The sequence below is a fragment of the Musca autumnalis genome, unplaced genomic scaffold (assembly GCF_047663935.1).
Source record: "Musca autumnalis isolate F117 unplaced genomic scaffold, ASM4766393v1 scaffold_2, whole genome shotgun sequence".
In the NCBI taxonomy this organism is placed as follows: Eukaryota; Metazoa; Arthropoda; class Insecta; order Diptera; family Muscidae; genus Musca; species Musca autumnalis.
Window position 1 is genome coordinate 204,106,657 of NW_027411755.1, and position 15,377 is coordinate 204,122,033.

At 37.7% G+C, this 15,377-nt stretch overlaps 2 protein-coding genes across 12 annotated transcripts in view; both read right to left on the reverse strand.

Annotated features, from left to right (window-relative positions):
* Positions 1-2,065: 2,065 nt before the first annotated feature.
* LOC141393299 (uncharacterized) lies at positions 2,066-3,601 on the reverse strand. The gene is made up of 3 exons (XM_073966286.1): positions 3,306-3,601; positions 2,812-3,237; positions 2,066-2,747 (listed from the first exon to the last, which is right to left on the reverse strand). Exons 1-3 carry the CDS (start codon positions 3,489-3,491, stop codon positions 2,094-2,096), a joined length of 1,266 nt encoding a protein of 421 aa, XP_073822387.1. The 5' UTR covers positions 3,492-3,601; the 3' UTR covers positions 2,066-2,093.
* A 6,889-nt stretch (positions 3,602-10,490) lies between these two features.
* The window catches only part of tadr (torn and diminished rhabdomeres), a 100,261-nt gene continuing 95,374 nt past the window's right edge, over positions 10,491-15,377 (reverse strand). For 6 of the 11 annotated variants that reach the window (XM_073970653.1, XM_073970651.1, XM_073970655.1 and 3 more), the window contains 6 exons: positions 13,387-13,544; positions 13,074-13,318; positions 12,869-13,012; positions 12,553-12,809; positions 12,231-12,489; positions 10,491-11,369 (listed from right to left, as the gene is read on the reverse strand). In XM_073970653.1, the coding sequence (XP_073826754.1) occupies positions 11,011-11,369; positions 12,231-12,489; positions 12,553-12,809; positions 12,869-13,012; positions 13,074-13,318; positions 13,387-13,544 (1,422 nt within the window). In that variant the 3' untranslated portion in view covers positions 10,491-11,010. The remainder of the gene's footprint in view (positions 11,370-12,230; positions 12,490-12,552; positions 12,810-12,868; positions 13,013-13,073; positions 13,319-13,386; positions 13,545-15,377) is intronic. The other 5 variants (XM_073970658.1, XM_073970660.1, XM_073970659.1 and 2 more) reach the window with 1 other exon arrangement.

The window sequence follows — 15,377 nt, forward strand, 5'->3', positions numbered from 1 at the left end:
GTTTTGAACAGCTCGGTTGGTAAGCCCCTACTGCCTTATAATTCTTCAGCCGGTTTATTGCTGTCTTTATCTCATCTTGGCTGGGCGGTATACATTCAATATCATCTTCTGGGATTGGATCTATTGTATCTTGGTCGTCTACGCTACTATTGGATACCAACAGTTTGGATCAGTTACCAAATTACCTTGCTGGTCTCCTGTACATCTCGATTTTTTATACTCCCGCTTTTCCATTTCTCTTTTTCTACTGCGGAAAAGACGTTTCTCTTCTCTCCTTTTCTCCCGATACCTCTCTCGTGCGCGTTGCTACTGATTGTAGAGCAGTCCTATATGCCACATTTTTTTCTTCGGTAGCAGCACGATGCTCCTGTTCATACCATGGATTCCTTTGTGGAGGTCTCTGGTCTCCAAGTATGGATTTTGCGGCTGTTAGCATGGAGTGGGCAAAACTTTACCATTGTGCTGATATGTTATCGGGACGAGGAGTGCTTTGATTAAGTAATTGAGCCAGTTGAGTGGAATATGCTGTGGCTATCTGTTGTGATTGCAGCTTACCGATGTCTAAATTTCGTGTTGTGTCTGTTCGCACTTTATTCGATACGTTTAACCGGGTACGTGTACGTACCTTTGCTGCAACACGGTGGTGGTCTGAGTCTATGTTTGCTCCTCGGAACCAAAGTACATCCAACATACTCGATGAATGTCTTCCATCTATCACAACACACATCAGCCGCTATGCCACGATCGTTTCGTTAGCTGGTAAGGCTAACATTCTCAAGCATATTAGATGTTGTTGTTGCTAGACAATTTTCGCCATTTAGAGCCCCTATTTATACATCCATGATTGCAAATTTGCATTTGTGAATTTCAAATTGAAGCTTTTTATTTCCAAAGACGACTCATTTGTCCCCCTTCTATTCCAGAAATCAATTTTTCAATATTACATTCATATTACAGCCAATGGTTATTTTGCATTTCTTGTCTTCTGATCTGGAGACAGCCAGGTGCTCTTATGAATGTCGAGATGCTTTAATCTGGCGCTGCTAACTTCCATGTTTTTTGCCGGTGCAAGATCTATCAACCAGATATTTCACTGTGGAAACTGAATTTCCCGACCGTTGGCCCAAAGATATTCTCCTTCCTAATTTTGGTATTCAAATCTACTAGAATAATTTTAATGTTGTGGGCAGGACAACGGTTGTATGTTTCTTCTAAGCGCAGAATATATATTTAGTCTGTTAGTTCTTGTCTTCGGTTTGAGCATGAACGCAGATGAAGCTAATGTTGAAGAATGTTGCTTTTATCCGTATTGATGCAAGTCGTTCATTCACTAGAGTGAAGCTGGAGACCAGATGCTTTATGTCATGGCAGCTATAATACAGTGCAGCACCTTTAGGTGTTGATGTGACGCCTTTCCCAATCCATCGAATTTCCTGTATGGCAGTAATGTCGGCCTTGTACTTTTCAAGTACATCTGCCAATGCGTGAACTGCACCTTCTCTATAAAGAGTGCAAACATTCTAGGTGTAGATTCATAGATCATGGTCCCTAAAACTTTGCGTTCGTAAACATTTGAGGGCTTTGTTTTTCTTTTCTTTCGTTTTTTCATAGTAGGCTTCATTTTGTAGGGTTAGTAACCCAACCCGACGCCCAAACCCAATTTTTAACGTTCTTATGGGTGAGCGCGCGGTGCATGTTAGCTCACTACCTTTAACGGGTGTTAAAGGCAGCTCCCCAGGTGACACCACGGGGAGGACAGTGTCCACTTGAGATGACAGAGGGACCAAGATAAATCCTGGGCTTTGACATGATAAAGCCTGTCAGGACCGTTCCTTGGTATCTTTCATCGCCTACGTCACCCATCTTTGTACTATATGTACAATGTTCATGGGACGTCCACGGCTATCTTCCAGTGATAATAAAGATGTCATATGGGGCGTAACATCCCAGATTTTGGCGAGGGACCGTATTGAAAAATTGTATAATCTAATCTTCTTCAAGCTTATGTCAAATTCGAAAATCCACAAAAGTTCCAACATTTAGGCCTGAGAACAGATTTTATATAAATGTCACTATCTTTATTTATAATACATCTATTTAGTCTTAAAATTAAAATATTCCATTATTTCTTGTATTGGAAATAGTATTTTATCCATATAGGTGGGATCGATTTTCGAAACCCTTTCAAACATTTCAGTACGTTCACTATTCATGTAACCGTCAAATGTCTTTGGTTCAGTGGCACGCATATGGGAAGCCCAGCCGCTAGGTAAATTAAATAACGGCACACAAATAGCTCTCAAAGTTAAAACAGGCAATAAAGCTCTACGGCAATCTTCTTCAAATTCTTTCTGTGGTATTAGATCCTCAGCTAAGTTCAAACGTTTCAATTCATGCCTCAGGGCATTATGATAATACTTGAGAAGTTCTGGTACTTCTTTATCTCTCCGGTGGGAATTTTCAAAATTGTTATAAAGAAAATTTAACACATCTATGGCAGGAGGACTGTAACGTGTTAGCTGAAAGTCAACAATGCGACATTCCAATGGTTCTTGAGATGCTGGATCGTATTTCCAAAAGATGTTGCTGTTCCATGAATCACGATGACAAAAAACATTGCGTTGAGTGGCAGATGGATTGGAAAATTCTTCCATATTTATAAATATTTTATAGAGCTGTTCATTGATGAATTTCTGGGCTTCAGGGTATTGATAGTTGGGATGATGTTGGGCCAAGTAGATGGCAGCCTTATTAAAGAAGAAAAATAAAATAAATTAATTATTCTTTATTTTTGTGTTGAAGATACCTTACCTTTATTCCCGTTATGTACCACTCATTTTTCGTTGTTAGCTGCATTTCAAATAGCACATCTTTGAATTTTTCACCTATATTAAATGCTTCATTGGTCTCCCAAGCTATGCTGGCTGCATGAAGCCGAGCCAGTAAATGTAAACAAAGCTGGAAATGTTTTGTGGTGTAGGTTTCATTGGCAGCCAATTGCATGAATCCTTTCTCTGGCAAAGAAAAATCTTCTAAAACCAAAATATCCGAACGTATCAAATATGATTTTGGAAATAAATCAGCCGCAGCATAGCGTTGAATATTTGGTAATATATCAGCATAGATCCTGGATTCCTTGCGAAAGAATCCCTTGCGTTCACATTCATCTCGGTAAACTGTATTTGTTACAGGAATACTTTTGACAAAAAATTTCAAAATCTTCACAGCATCAGAATTCTTTGAGGAAGGGAGAGATTCGAAAATTAAAAATCTTATAATTCAACTTTTTCTTTAAAAGAACCCACCTTTTCCTTTATCTCCACCTGTAGTTTATAATATTCCCCCATAAAACCCACCAAATCACTGGAGGGTTTTACAATTTTATATCCGAGCAATTCAAAATCACTATCATTTGGCAAATTTAAACAATTCTTAACAACTTGTAAACATTCTTTTTTATTTAAAATTTCCACTGCAATGCTATCTTCCATGATCACGTTTAGTTCGATACTAAATTTTCAACTCGCATTTGCTTAGCTCTGAATAGACGACCACAAAGACTTGACTGGCATTCGTTTGAATTTATAGCGAGATTTTGTTTGTTTGTTTAACAATTGTGAATTTAATTTTGTTTTCATTATCCACAAATCGTTTGAACTTGTGAGAGGGAGAGTTTGTGTGAGAACCCACGAATAACTCAAAAAGATAATTTTAATCTGAGAACTAGTTATGATAATTACTTTAGATATTAAAACGCACAATGGGGAAGAATTCTCTCATATCAATGAGTGCACAACGATTCACATTGGCTCAATGATATGGGACCTATTTTTTATCGTCGAGTCCGAAGTAGAGAAGTTTTTCATGGCTGAAATACTCAAGAAATTTTAAGCCAACACTTCACGGAGGGAATTTTCCAACGACAAAATTCTGAGTGCAAGGCGCCACTGTGTCTCCAAATAATGGATTTCCATTTCTCCATAGTTGTTGCTTTAATTTCAAAAGTTTGAATATCATGATTATATCCTCAGCATTATGCTAACTATAAATGTGCCTCATCGAAATAATGGTTTTGGACCCCAAGTATGCTTGGACGAAATCTGTTTCAGACAATTTGAAGTTCATTTAGCCATGTCCGTCCCTCTGTCTGTCTGGCTGGAGCTCACAATAACTCTCGAACGGATCAACCGATTCAGTCCAACATTTGACCTTCGTAATATTTTGTCCAAACTCAGTTTAAGTTTAAGGATGGGTTACATCGGTCCACTCCTTCCGGTACCCACAAAAGTTTGAAAATGTTCGGAAAAATTCTGCGCACGATATCTCTGGAAGGCAATAACCGATTTGATCCATACTTGAAATTTGTACCAGACTTAGATAATGTTCCAATATGGACTCAATCGGTTCACTCCTTCGGGTACCTCCCACACAAATTTTCGAAAAAGTTCAGTTTAGGACCTGCTCTCGAATCGCTTTGATATTTGCTGTAACAACTTCCATCCACTGTCCTCTATACAACAATACAACATTTGCTGAGAAAATAGCATGAAAAATCCAAAAAAATCTTTATGACACCGTGTGTAGTGGTTGGAGCGCAAGATAGGTCTCGAACGGTTTTGCCGATTCCAAAATTTGGCCTTCGTAATATTTCGTTCAAACTTAGTTTAAGTTCGAAGATAAGTCATATCGGTCCTCTCCTTCAGGTACCTCCCCCACAAAAGTACAAAAATGTTAGGAACAATTGTGCGCACGATAACTCTTGCAGGGATTGATCGATTTGGTCTATACTTTACATATCCTAATATAACTACCAGATATAGATCAGGTTCGAATATGTACCATAGTTTTCCTCTCTTTCGGGTATTTCCCACACAAAGTTTCGGATCACTTCACTTTAGGCCTGCTGGCGAATTACTTTGATGTTTGTTGAAGCAACTTGGATTCGCTGCCTCAATTACGACGGTAAACGTTTTTTTCAGGAGCAAGTCCATACTTCTTGAAAAAAACAGCCCGAAAGGGGTAAAAACCCCTTATGGCACCATTTGTAGTGGCTGGAAAGCACGATAACTCTCGAACTGATCAACCGATTTGGTCCAAAATTTGGCTTTCTTCATTTTTTGTCCAAACTTAGTTTCAGATTGAAGATGGGCAATACCGGTCCACAACTTCCGGCAATTCCCACCAATATTTAAAAATGTCACTAAAATGGTATGCACGATATCTCTTGAATGGGGCAACTAATTTGGTGCAAACTTTGGATCTCCTAATATTTTGTCCAAATTTAGGTTAAATTCTAAAATTGCCGATATCGGTCCTCTCTTTAGGATACCTCCAAAAATTCAACATTTGTGTCTAAGTTCAGTTTAGGGTCTGTTCGAAGATCCTTTGGAAATGTATAACGATGCCGTTCGTTGTTGTCTTGTTTACAGCGATATTATATTTTCCGTGGACAAGTCCATGCTTCCTGGCATATGTACTTGTCCTAAAGTTATACGATGACCCACTGAAATGACTAGCGAGTGCGATATCTATCGAAAAGATATGACTCCCAAAATAAGATCCACTTTCATAATGGACTATGTCGGTCCAATGCTTTAAGTAGCTCCTCCGCAACACTTTTGAACTTTGATCCTAATCCACATGTTTGTCGGCAAGTTCAAATGTCCAAAAAGGGCCACAAAATTCTGAAAAGACCCTAAATACATTCGATTTGTCCGTAGATAAAAGTTTCAATTCACATAGGCTGAGGGTATATCTCTATAGACAAAGCCAACTGATACTTTTTTACTTGTTTTTTAAAGTAGCCTTCCATTTGTTCATTTGCCGTTCTGGGTGTACCGCTATGCGGCCCATATTTATATGCCATTTTAGTTGGTTCATCATCGCTCATTCTCAATACGTAACCTACCCAATGCAATCGTCGTTGTATGACCGATACAATTCGTGGTGGTTACGACGGTGATGTTCACCTTCAAAGTCGATTGGCCCGTAGATGTTCCTAAGTTTTAATTTTCAGACATACCAAGTACAGCATCGGGACCATACATCAGCACGGGTAGTATTAGTGTTTATTGACAAGTTTAATTTTTTTGACGAGATGTGACTTTGTTTCTATCCATAGAATACCTTTAGACATAAATTGGTCTACATATGTCCTTTAGAAGGACTAAATTTCATAAAAAACCGTTAAAAGATAGAGGACCTTAAGTAGATATTTCGTTTACAGAAAACTCTTAAATTGTTTGCTGCCCATAGACGATCTTAAAAAAATATTCTTTCTATAGATGACTTTAAAATGGTCTTCAGTCTATAAAAAAAAAACTTTAAGGTATTCTGTCTATAGAGGATCCTTAGTAGTCGTATGCCTCTAGAAAATACTTAAAATGCCTTCTGTCTATAGAGTATCTTTAAAAGGACTTATGTAAATAGAGTATCTTTAATTCGTCTTCTATCCACAGAGGACCTATAAAAGGTCGCCTGTTCATAGAAGACTTTTAGAAGGTAATTTGTCCATAGAAGACCTTCAGAAGGGTTTCCGTTCATTGAAGATCTTTAATAGATCTTCGGCCCATTAGAAGGTCTACTGCCCATAGAAGATGCCTCAAAGCCATTCTCTCAGAGGATCAGTAAAAGGTCTTCAGTCCATAAAAACTCTTAGGCCTTCTATCCATAGAGTGCCCTTAATAATGGTCTGTGCATAGAAGACATTTGAAAGGACATTTATCCACCGAGGAACTTTAGTCAATGAAAGATCCTTAAAGAGTATTTTGTACCTAGCGGACCTAAACTAGATACATAAAAAGCCCTGGAAGGTCTTTTATCCATTGGAAACACCTAAAATGTCTTCTGTCTGTAGGGGATCTTTCATGGAGGACCTGTCCATAGAGAACCTTTAAGTAGTATTTTATCCACAGTGTCCCTATAATAGGTCATCTGTTCATAGAAGATGTTTAGAAGGTCATTTGTTCACAGAGGACCCATAGAAGATCGTTCAAGGGTATTCTCTCCATAGAGGATCTTTAAAAGGTCTTAAATACATAGAGGACCTTCAAAAGGTTTTCCATCCATAGCAAATCTTTAATAGATCTTCGGCCCATAAGAAGGTACATTAGAAGGTCTTCTGGCCATAGAAGGTTCCTCAAAGGCATTCTCTCCATAAAACATATTTAGTCTTTGGTCCATAGAGGACATTCAATAAGTCTTTAGTTCTTTAAAGACCTATAGAAATTAATTTCTACACAAAGAAGGTCCATGGACAACCGTTGGAAACACTTCTGTCCATAGAAGACCCATAAAGGGTCTTCAATACATTTAAAAGGACTTATGTTTTTAAAATAGCTATACAATATCTTTTGTCCATATATAACCTCTTCAAGGTCTTCGGTCCATAGATTATCATTAGAAGATCTTCAAGTAGTAGAGGACGATTGAAAGGTCTTCGGTCCATACGTGGTTTTAATAGGTAAGATCTTTAAAAGGTCAATTGCTCATAAAAGAGCCTGAAAATAGTGTCCTCTCTATAGAGGACATTTAGAAGATCTTCAGTCCATAATAAAACCTTTAAGGTCTGTTCATGGAAAACCTTTAGAAGATCATATATCCATAAAGGAATTTTAGAAGATCTCCGGTCCAAAAAATACCATAAAGTCTTTTGTAAACAGAAGACCCTATGCTAGCTCTCATTAACCTCTACAATCTTAAAAGGCCTATGGAGGATCTTTGAAAGGACTTCTGTCCTGGAGTACCTTTAAGTGGTTTTTCATCCACAGAGAACGTATGTATACAAGGTCGCTTTTTCATAGAAGAGGTAATTTGCCCATAGAAGAACTTCAGAAGATTTTCCGTCCATAGAAGATCTTTTATAGGTCTTCGGTCCATAGAGGAACTTCATAAAGTTTTCCGTCCATGGAAGATCTTCGGTCTTCGGTTAATTAGAAGGTCTTCTGCCCATAGAAGATCCTTCAATAGAGAACCTTTAGAAGGTTTTCAGTACATAAAAAACCTTAGATGGTCTTTAGTTCTTTGAGGACCATTAGAAGTTTATTTCTTCACAGAGAACCATTGAAGGTCTTGTATCCATAGATGATCCTTAAAGGGTATTTTTTCGAAATCAAAAGGCCCAAAGAGGATTTTTGAAAGCTCTTCTGTCCATAGAAACCTCTTAAAGGGTTTTCAAAACATTAAAAGCTCTTATGTCCTTAGAAGATCTCTACAACATATACTGGAGTTAGTTAGAAAGGTTTGGCAGGGCAGTTGTGTGGCGTAAGCTATGCGGTACCTCATGTCTTCAGTGGACGTAAGGAGACAAAGTTTCTTCTAGTACAGTCGCTGACCCTCCTCAGCTGCAATAGTTGGGCATATTCTCCGAGGACCACATTCACACAATAGTTGTTGTTGGCATCTGCGACTACTTCCATGTTAATGCTATTTAAACCTGCTTGATAGGCCTGCTGATCTAGGGGTTACCTCTTGTAACATTGAAACTCTCTTTCTAGATCTTGAATATCGAAGGAAATAGTATTGTTTGGGCTTGAATGGCAACAAAGGGTGTTAAAAGTTTTGTTTTTATAAAAGCAAACATGGTCAAAACATTGTTAAGAATATTTCTGAAAACTGTTTTCAAAGAAATGTGCAAAAAAATTGTTACCTCTATCAGGCAACGCCGTTAAAGACTATTACAATATAGGACAAGCCTGGCTAATACAAGACTTTCCATATATCATTAGGTTGTTTGTACGTACTCTGGACATAACCCTTAATGATTTTTCATAGTAATTTTTTTGGAAAATAACTTCAAAAACTAGAAATTTCTAGCCAACTAGGGACCTTAATTACTGTCATGCCACTATTACGTCAAGAATATCATTTTTTCTATCGGAATCATGGACAAAACTACTGAAAACGATAGGGAACCAATAATTTCACCATTCTGAATACTAAAATTGCATAAAAAGCGAAAAATTTGGAAATTATTAATCGATTATTGTGGTGCATAATTTTCAATGATCACATTAAAAATGCCAATTTTTTGTTTTCCGGTAAAATTTTAGTATAACGGTACTGTAAAGGGAATATTTTTGTATGCCATCTTAAAGACAACTCTTCAGCCTACAAAATTGTTTTTTGAATTGTTAAAAAATCTCAACTCGTTTCCAAGTAATCAACGTTTACATTTTTTATTTCAGGTTGCATAATTTTCAGTGACAGTCACCGTATATCTGTCGGCAAAGCCGACTGATCCTTTTTGCTTGTCACGGTGCTCTTGAACAAATTTTAAATAAAAGGAGCTTACACCTGGGAAGGTTTTGCGGATTCTGAAACTACAATGTTCATGTTCAGAAAAATCAAAAAACAAAAAACCTCCGGAGCGCTTTTTAAATAAATCTCTGTCAAAGTTCAAACTCATTGTTTGAGTTACCGACTAAAATCGGTAACATTAAAACGCATAATTATGAATGAAAAGCATAACAAAATTCGACAGCACTGTTGTTATCGGTATTATCGGATTTAGCAACAGCTTTATTTTGGTTGTTAACTTACCAAAAAATTTATTTAAAAAGCGCTCCGGCGATTTATTTTGTAGTCTCAGAATCCGCAAAAACTTCCCAGGTGTAAGCACCTTTCATTTAAAGTTGGTTCAAGAGCACCGTGTTGTTACTTGTTGAATTTCAACTTTCCGTCCGGAAAATAAATTTATTTTCGCTACATTCCTCCCCAAACCTTTCGCGTCCACTAATCGTTGCTACTTATTGCCGAATAGCCATATGTGCTGCGGTTGTTTGCAGGGAGTGAGCAACATTTTACCACTGCACTGATTTATTATCGGAACAAAGAGTGCTCTCATTAAACAATTGGGAAAATTGCGGAAGGAATATACAATGGCTTTCTGTTGTCATTGTAACCTTTCCAACAATCGTGTTGTGTCTGTTCGTACTTTGCCTACGTTTAAGTGGGTACGTACGTTTGCTGGTCCTCGAATCGATTATACCTAGCACACGCTCAATGAATGCTTCTATCCATCGCAGTGTAATTAATTTGGTTTGCCTCAACCTGGAGCTGCTAACTTTCAGGTTTTTTTGCCACTGCGAAGTCTATCAGCCACATTCCATTATCAGATAGTTCATTGTGGAGACTGAGTTTCTTGCATGGAATACTTGCAGTATCATAGGCAGGACAACGGTCTTAAGTTTCTTCTAAGTCCCCATAAAATATATATTTGATCTCCTTGTCCTTATTTTCGGTGTTTCCATGGGCAGAAAATAATACTGATCTTGAGGAATTTAGCGTTTATCCGAATTGTATAACGCCTTTCATCCACCTGGGTCAAAACTGCAAATCAGTATTGGAATTCTGCAACCGACAAAAATCGGTATAATTAAAATGCAACATTATGAACGAGAAGTCCCAATACAACCAACTATAGTTTGTCTGCTTTTTGCACAAATAATTTTAAATTTTTCATCACTTATTAATAAAAATCTCATTAACTCTTTTTTCGAAATGTTATTATTTGTTTTTATTTGAAAACTTAATACTTTCATTTTCCATTTGCATTCAGTGACAACTTTAATAAACGTCTTAAATACTAAGTAAAGCCCGTATAAAGTCTCCATCCAAATTTTGTATTTTTTTAAATCTTTTTTTCTAGACAAAAAATTTGTTCAGAATAATAAATTGCTCTTTTTTGAATTGATTGCTGTAATAATTTTTTTAAATAATAATAATTGTTCATATATATTTCTAAATTTGCTTTTTAAATATGAAAAAATACTTTTGTCGAATTTCTTATCTGCATTTCGTTCCATGCTAAAGCATCAGGCATCTTAGTAACAAGTAAAAAAGCTTTTATATTCATATATTTTGAATTTCTAACTAGCAATTAGTTTAGCTCGCTCGCTCCCTTCATTCAGTCCAATCTCCATTAGGATCACCATCCGCATCATCCTCTTCAAAATCACGAATATTAAAGTCCTCATTGAACAAATCCTCGCCCTCAGAGGACTCTGAATGTCATCTGGGAGCGTTGATGTGTGTTGGTATGGTAATGAAGCCCTTGGGAGGTCTTGGCATACGTATGGTTGTTGTTCCGCTTGCCGATGTTGAGCCGCTCGATACACTTGGCAACAGTTGTTCATTTAACGATCCGCTATCTTGATTAAGGCAATCACAACAAATATTATCACAACGTATTAACATTATGAGACCCGCAACAATCCAAAATACAATTGCTGGCCACGAATATTGAGCACAGGATGCAAAGAGTATGCAACCAATATAGATTGCTGAACAGCATATGACAGGACTGACATTGACAACACTTCCAGTGTATTTTGGTATTAGCGGCATCATAAGGCTGATAATGAAAACACCTGCAAGAAGAAAGGGAAAGGTGATTATTTGTTAAGTTTTCATTATGGAAAGATAAATCTATACTAAGGGATCTATCTACAGAGAAGAAGGAGAAGGTTTCTATATATCATCGGAGGTCCTCTAGCTATAGATGATTCTTAGGAGTTCCTTTTTCTGAAAGAAAGGGTGCTTCTATAGACCCTTTCAGAAAGAAAGGGTGCTTCTATAGACCCTTTCAGAAAGAAAGGGTGCTTCTATAGACCTTTTTTGAAAGAAAGGGTGCTTCTTTAAGAAAGGGTGCTTCTATAGACCTTTTCTGAAAGAAAGGGTGCTTCTTTAAGAAAGGGTGCTTCTATAGACCCTTTCAGAAAGAAAGGGTGGTTCTTTAAGAAAGGGTGCTTCTATAGACCTTTTCTGAAAGAAAGGGTGCTTCTTTAAGAAGGGGTGCTTCTATAGACCTTTTCTGAAACAAAGGGTGCTTCTTTAAGAAAGGGTGCTTCTATAGACCTTTTCTGAAACAAAGGGTGCTTCTTTAAGAAAGGGTGCTTCTATAGACCTTTTCTGAAACAAAGGGTGCTTCTTTAAGAAAGGGTGCTTCTATAGACCTTTTCTGAAACAAAGGGTGCTTCTTTAAGAAAGGGTGCTTCTATATCTACAAGACTTCTATATCTACAACATCCCTAGGAGGTCACCTTTCTTTAAAAGACTTTTAGTAGGTCTGTTATTTATAGCATACCCTTAGTAGATAATCTACCTATGGAAGACCTGTTGGAGGTCTTCTATCTCTATAATACCGTTATGAAGTTTTCTGTCTCTAGGAGACCCTAAGTACGTCTTGCACTACCGAACATACATGTAGCCTTTGAAAAAATATTACTCACCTATCGATCCGGTGAATGCTGCTGGCGCCCAATGCATAAATATACCAGCCATGCTTAATGCTATACCCAGAAACACAACCACAATTGCAAATATGGTAACACGCCAAGAAGATACTGTAGGTATGCGAGCCGTTCTATCCAATGGACCGGCAGTGGCAACCTTAACCTTTTGGCGGTATTCATCAACAATGGCATCAATGTCCGTGGATGTATCCGAATCGCTATTATCGAATTTATCGGGATATTCAAAATCCGAAGGCTAAAACAGAAATAAAAGCAGTTATAATATTTTAACTACAATTTGCTACAAGTATCACATTACCGGAGGTTCTCCATCTGAAAGTATCGTAGACTCGACATCCTTTGTTTCCCTCTGCGGACATGGTGATGTGGGTTCACCCAAAAGTAACCACTCTTTTTCAACCTCTTGTTTATTTTTTGATTTTGTTTTGGGTTTTTTATTTGGTGCCTGTTTGCCAACACTTAAATTCCATAGGCTGCGCTTTAGGCGGGCCGATGATGAACTGTGGGTAATTGGTTCCGTGTTTAAGCGGCTATATGACAAAGAAGAATCTGTGTCTAAAATGTAAAGAAAATCTTAAATATTCCTTAAAATTTGTTGTATCCTAAATACTCACTGCATTGTAAAATAAATTTTGGACGGAAGGGTGTATAGAGCAAATAGAAAGCTCGGAAGAATACCGCACACAAATGACTGGCCGCCAGCATATAAGAGAGATTTTGCAAGGGGCAAGCAAAGGCTAACATGGCACATAGGCTTCCTAAATTAGAAAAATAATAATAGTAAAAATAATTTCATTACAAATAAAAGTCCCCCATTACCCGCTATAAAAACCGCCAGCACTGGATTACCACTTTCCGAACTTTCATATGATATCTGTTTGGTTAATATTCTCCATTCGGATGTTGCAAAGCGAACTATTATCCGATATAGTTCTGGAAATAGTTCCAAAAAGGCACCGGTTACTGTTAACATTAGCATACAGGCAGCTGCGGGTACTAATTTATGAAAATTATTTTCATCCAAAATGTGAAATAATGGGACGGCTGCATATTCCTCTATGGGTCTAAGGTAAGAATTTTGATTGTTATTATATGGCTGATGAAGGGTGTTTGGAGGTTGTTGTACACTTACTTGTAGTGTAATATTGTGGTTAAACAACCGGAAGCTAATAGCAGTGATATCGTCACTAACAATATCATAAATAGACCTGTAAACCGTTTCCAACCGGTTTTAGGGCTTGGACACTCAACGGGAAAGGAAAACGTCAATAAGGCAGTGGCGGTAAGTAACTGAAAATTAAAGAAAATGTAATTAAAAATATATTTTATCTTATTATTATAATAATTGTTTCACAAATATCCCAGAAAGGACATGAGATACTTCTCTTATATCAATGAGTGCAATGGGACCTAGTTTTTGTTGTCGAGTCCGAACGGCGTGTCTTAAGACACCACATGTGGAGAAATTGTACATGGCTAAAACACTCAGGCAATGCCCCCAACAATACACTGAGGGGTATTTTGCCACCGTTGGAAATTTAATGGCCTAGATATCGCTTATGAAAATCAACAAGCATATCAAGCAGGTTTAGATAGCATTCACACAGATGCAGTCGCAGATGCCATTAACAGCTATCGTGTGAATACGGTCCTAGGAGAACATTCCCATTTATCGCAGCTGAGGAGAGTCAGCTAGCACGAAAAAACAGATTTGGGCAACTACGCTCGGGATGGTGCAGCCCTCTAAATTCCTACACTGTGCAACAAAATGGAGCTCAAAGTCTGGGGGGTGGAAAATTTCTATTGGAGATGAAAGCCCTTGTTGAGTATATACAGAACCCCGAAGGACAGATTCGCCGTGAGTCGAACTTTCGCGATATGGCGTGATGAATATTTTGCTGGAGACCCTAAAAGCCATCTGGAGTCAGCATTATATCTTTGTTCGCGGTTGTTTAAGCTTATATTTAAGATGGCATGTCTTCAGTCAAATCAAATGAGGATTTTTTTCGTAGAACATTTCGACCTTCTAACTCGCTTTGTGGCTAATTTATGGAAGTATGGACTTTCACACGGCATATTTCATATCGTTGTGATCAGGATAGGGTTTTGGGTTTTCCCGGTTTTTGTCATTCCCGGGAAACGGGAATCAAAAAATCGCCATTCCCGGGAATCCGGGATTTCCCGGGAAATTTTCAAATACGAGAGTGGATCAATATTTCCGTGATTTTTTTATATTCCCATACTAACTTATATGAAATACAATATTTTCAAAGAATTGCGGGCTCAAAAATGCATGACACGTGTTCGCTCTATCGATTAAAAACGAAAAATATGGAAATGCACCACACAGATTATTTCCATTATTCAAAGCTAATGAAATCGCTCTATGGAAAGTCATTTGGCTCAAACAATTAAGTTATTCACCAGAAATTCCAATTTTATGGACCTCGAAAATCGTATGTTTAATTCTTATGCTTAAGATTGCTTGAAAAAAGTAGAAAAGTATCAGTCAGCTGTGCCGACTGAGATATACCCTCAGCCTTGAACCTAAAGAAAAGAAGCAAACACAATACTTCTGACGTTTCTAGGGGCTTTTTGAGTTTTTGAGCCAATTTCTTAGGAAAACTAGGGCCGCACACAAAACATGTTGCCAAACATTTAAAAGAGAGAGTGTGGGAGATTTCACCCTTCGACGGTTATCTTACGTCCTACCCAATGTAGTTCGTATCTGCAGGTTTTTTAGAGATTTTGTGCCTTTACCTCAGGAAGAGTGGACTTGCCCTCCCAATAAAGTTGCGCGGTCGTAACAGGGCCTTCGAGTAGAACTTTTTGGAAAGAATTTCAAAACGATTCGAGGTGAGCTGTTAAGCTGCACTTTTCCTGGATTTTGTGTTTGAGGTACCCGAAGGGCTGGACCGAAATAGTCCATATTCCAAACTGATACATGCATAGATGAAATAATACGATGTGCAAAGTTTGTTGCCGATAAGGTTTCTCGGAGTTTTTAATACATTATCTCAGGAAGTATGGACTTGCCCCCATAAAATGTGTTCCGTCGTAAAGGGGGCCGTAAAGACAAATTGCTGAAAAAAAATTTCAAATCGATCCGAGAGAAGCTCTAAA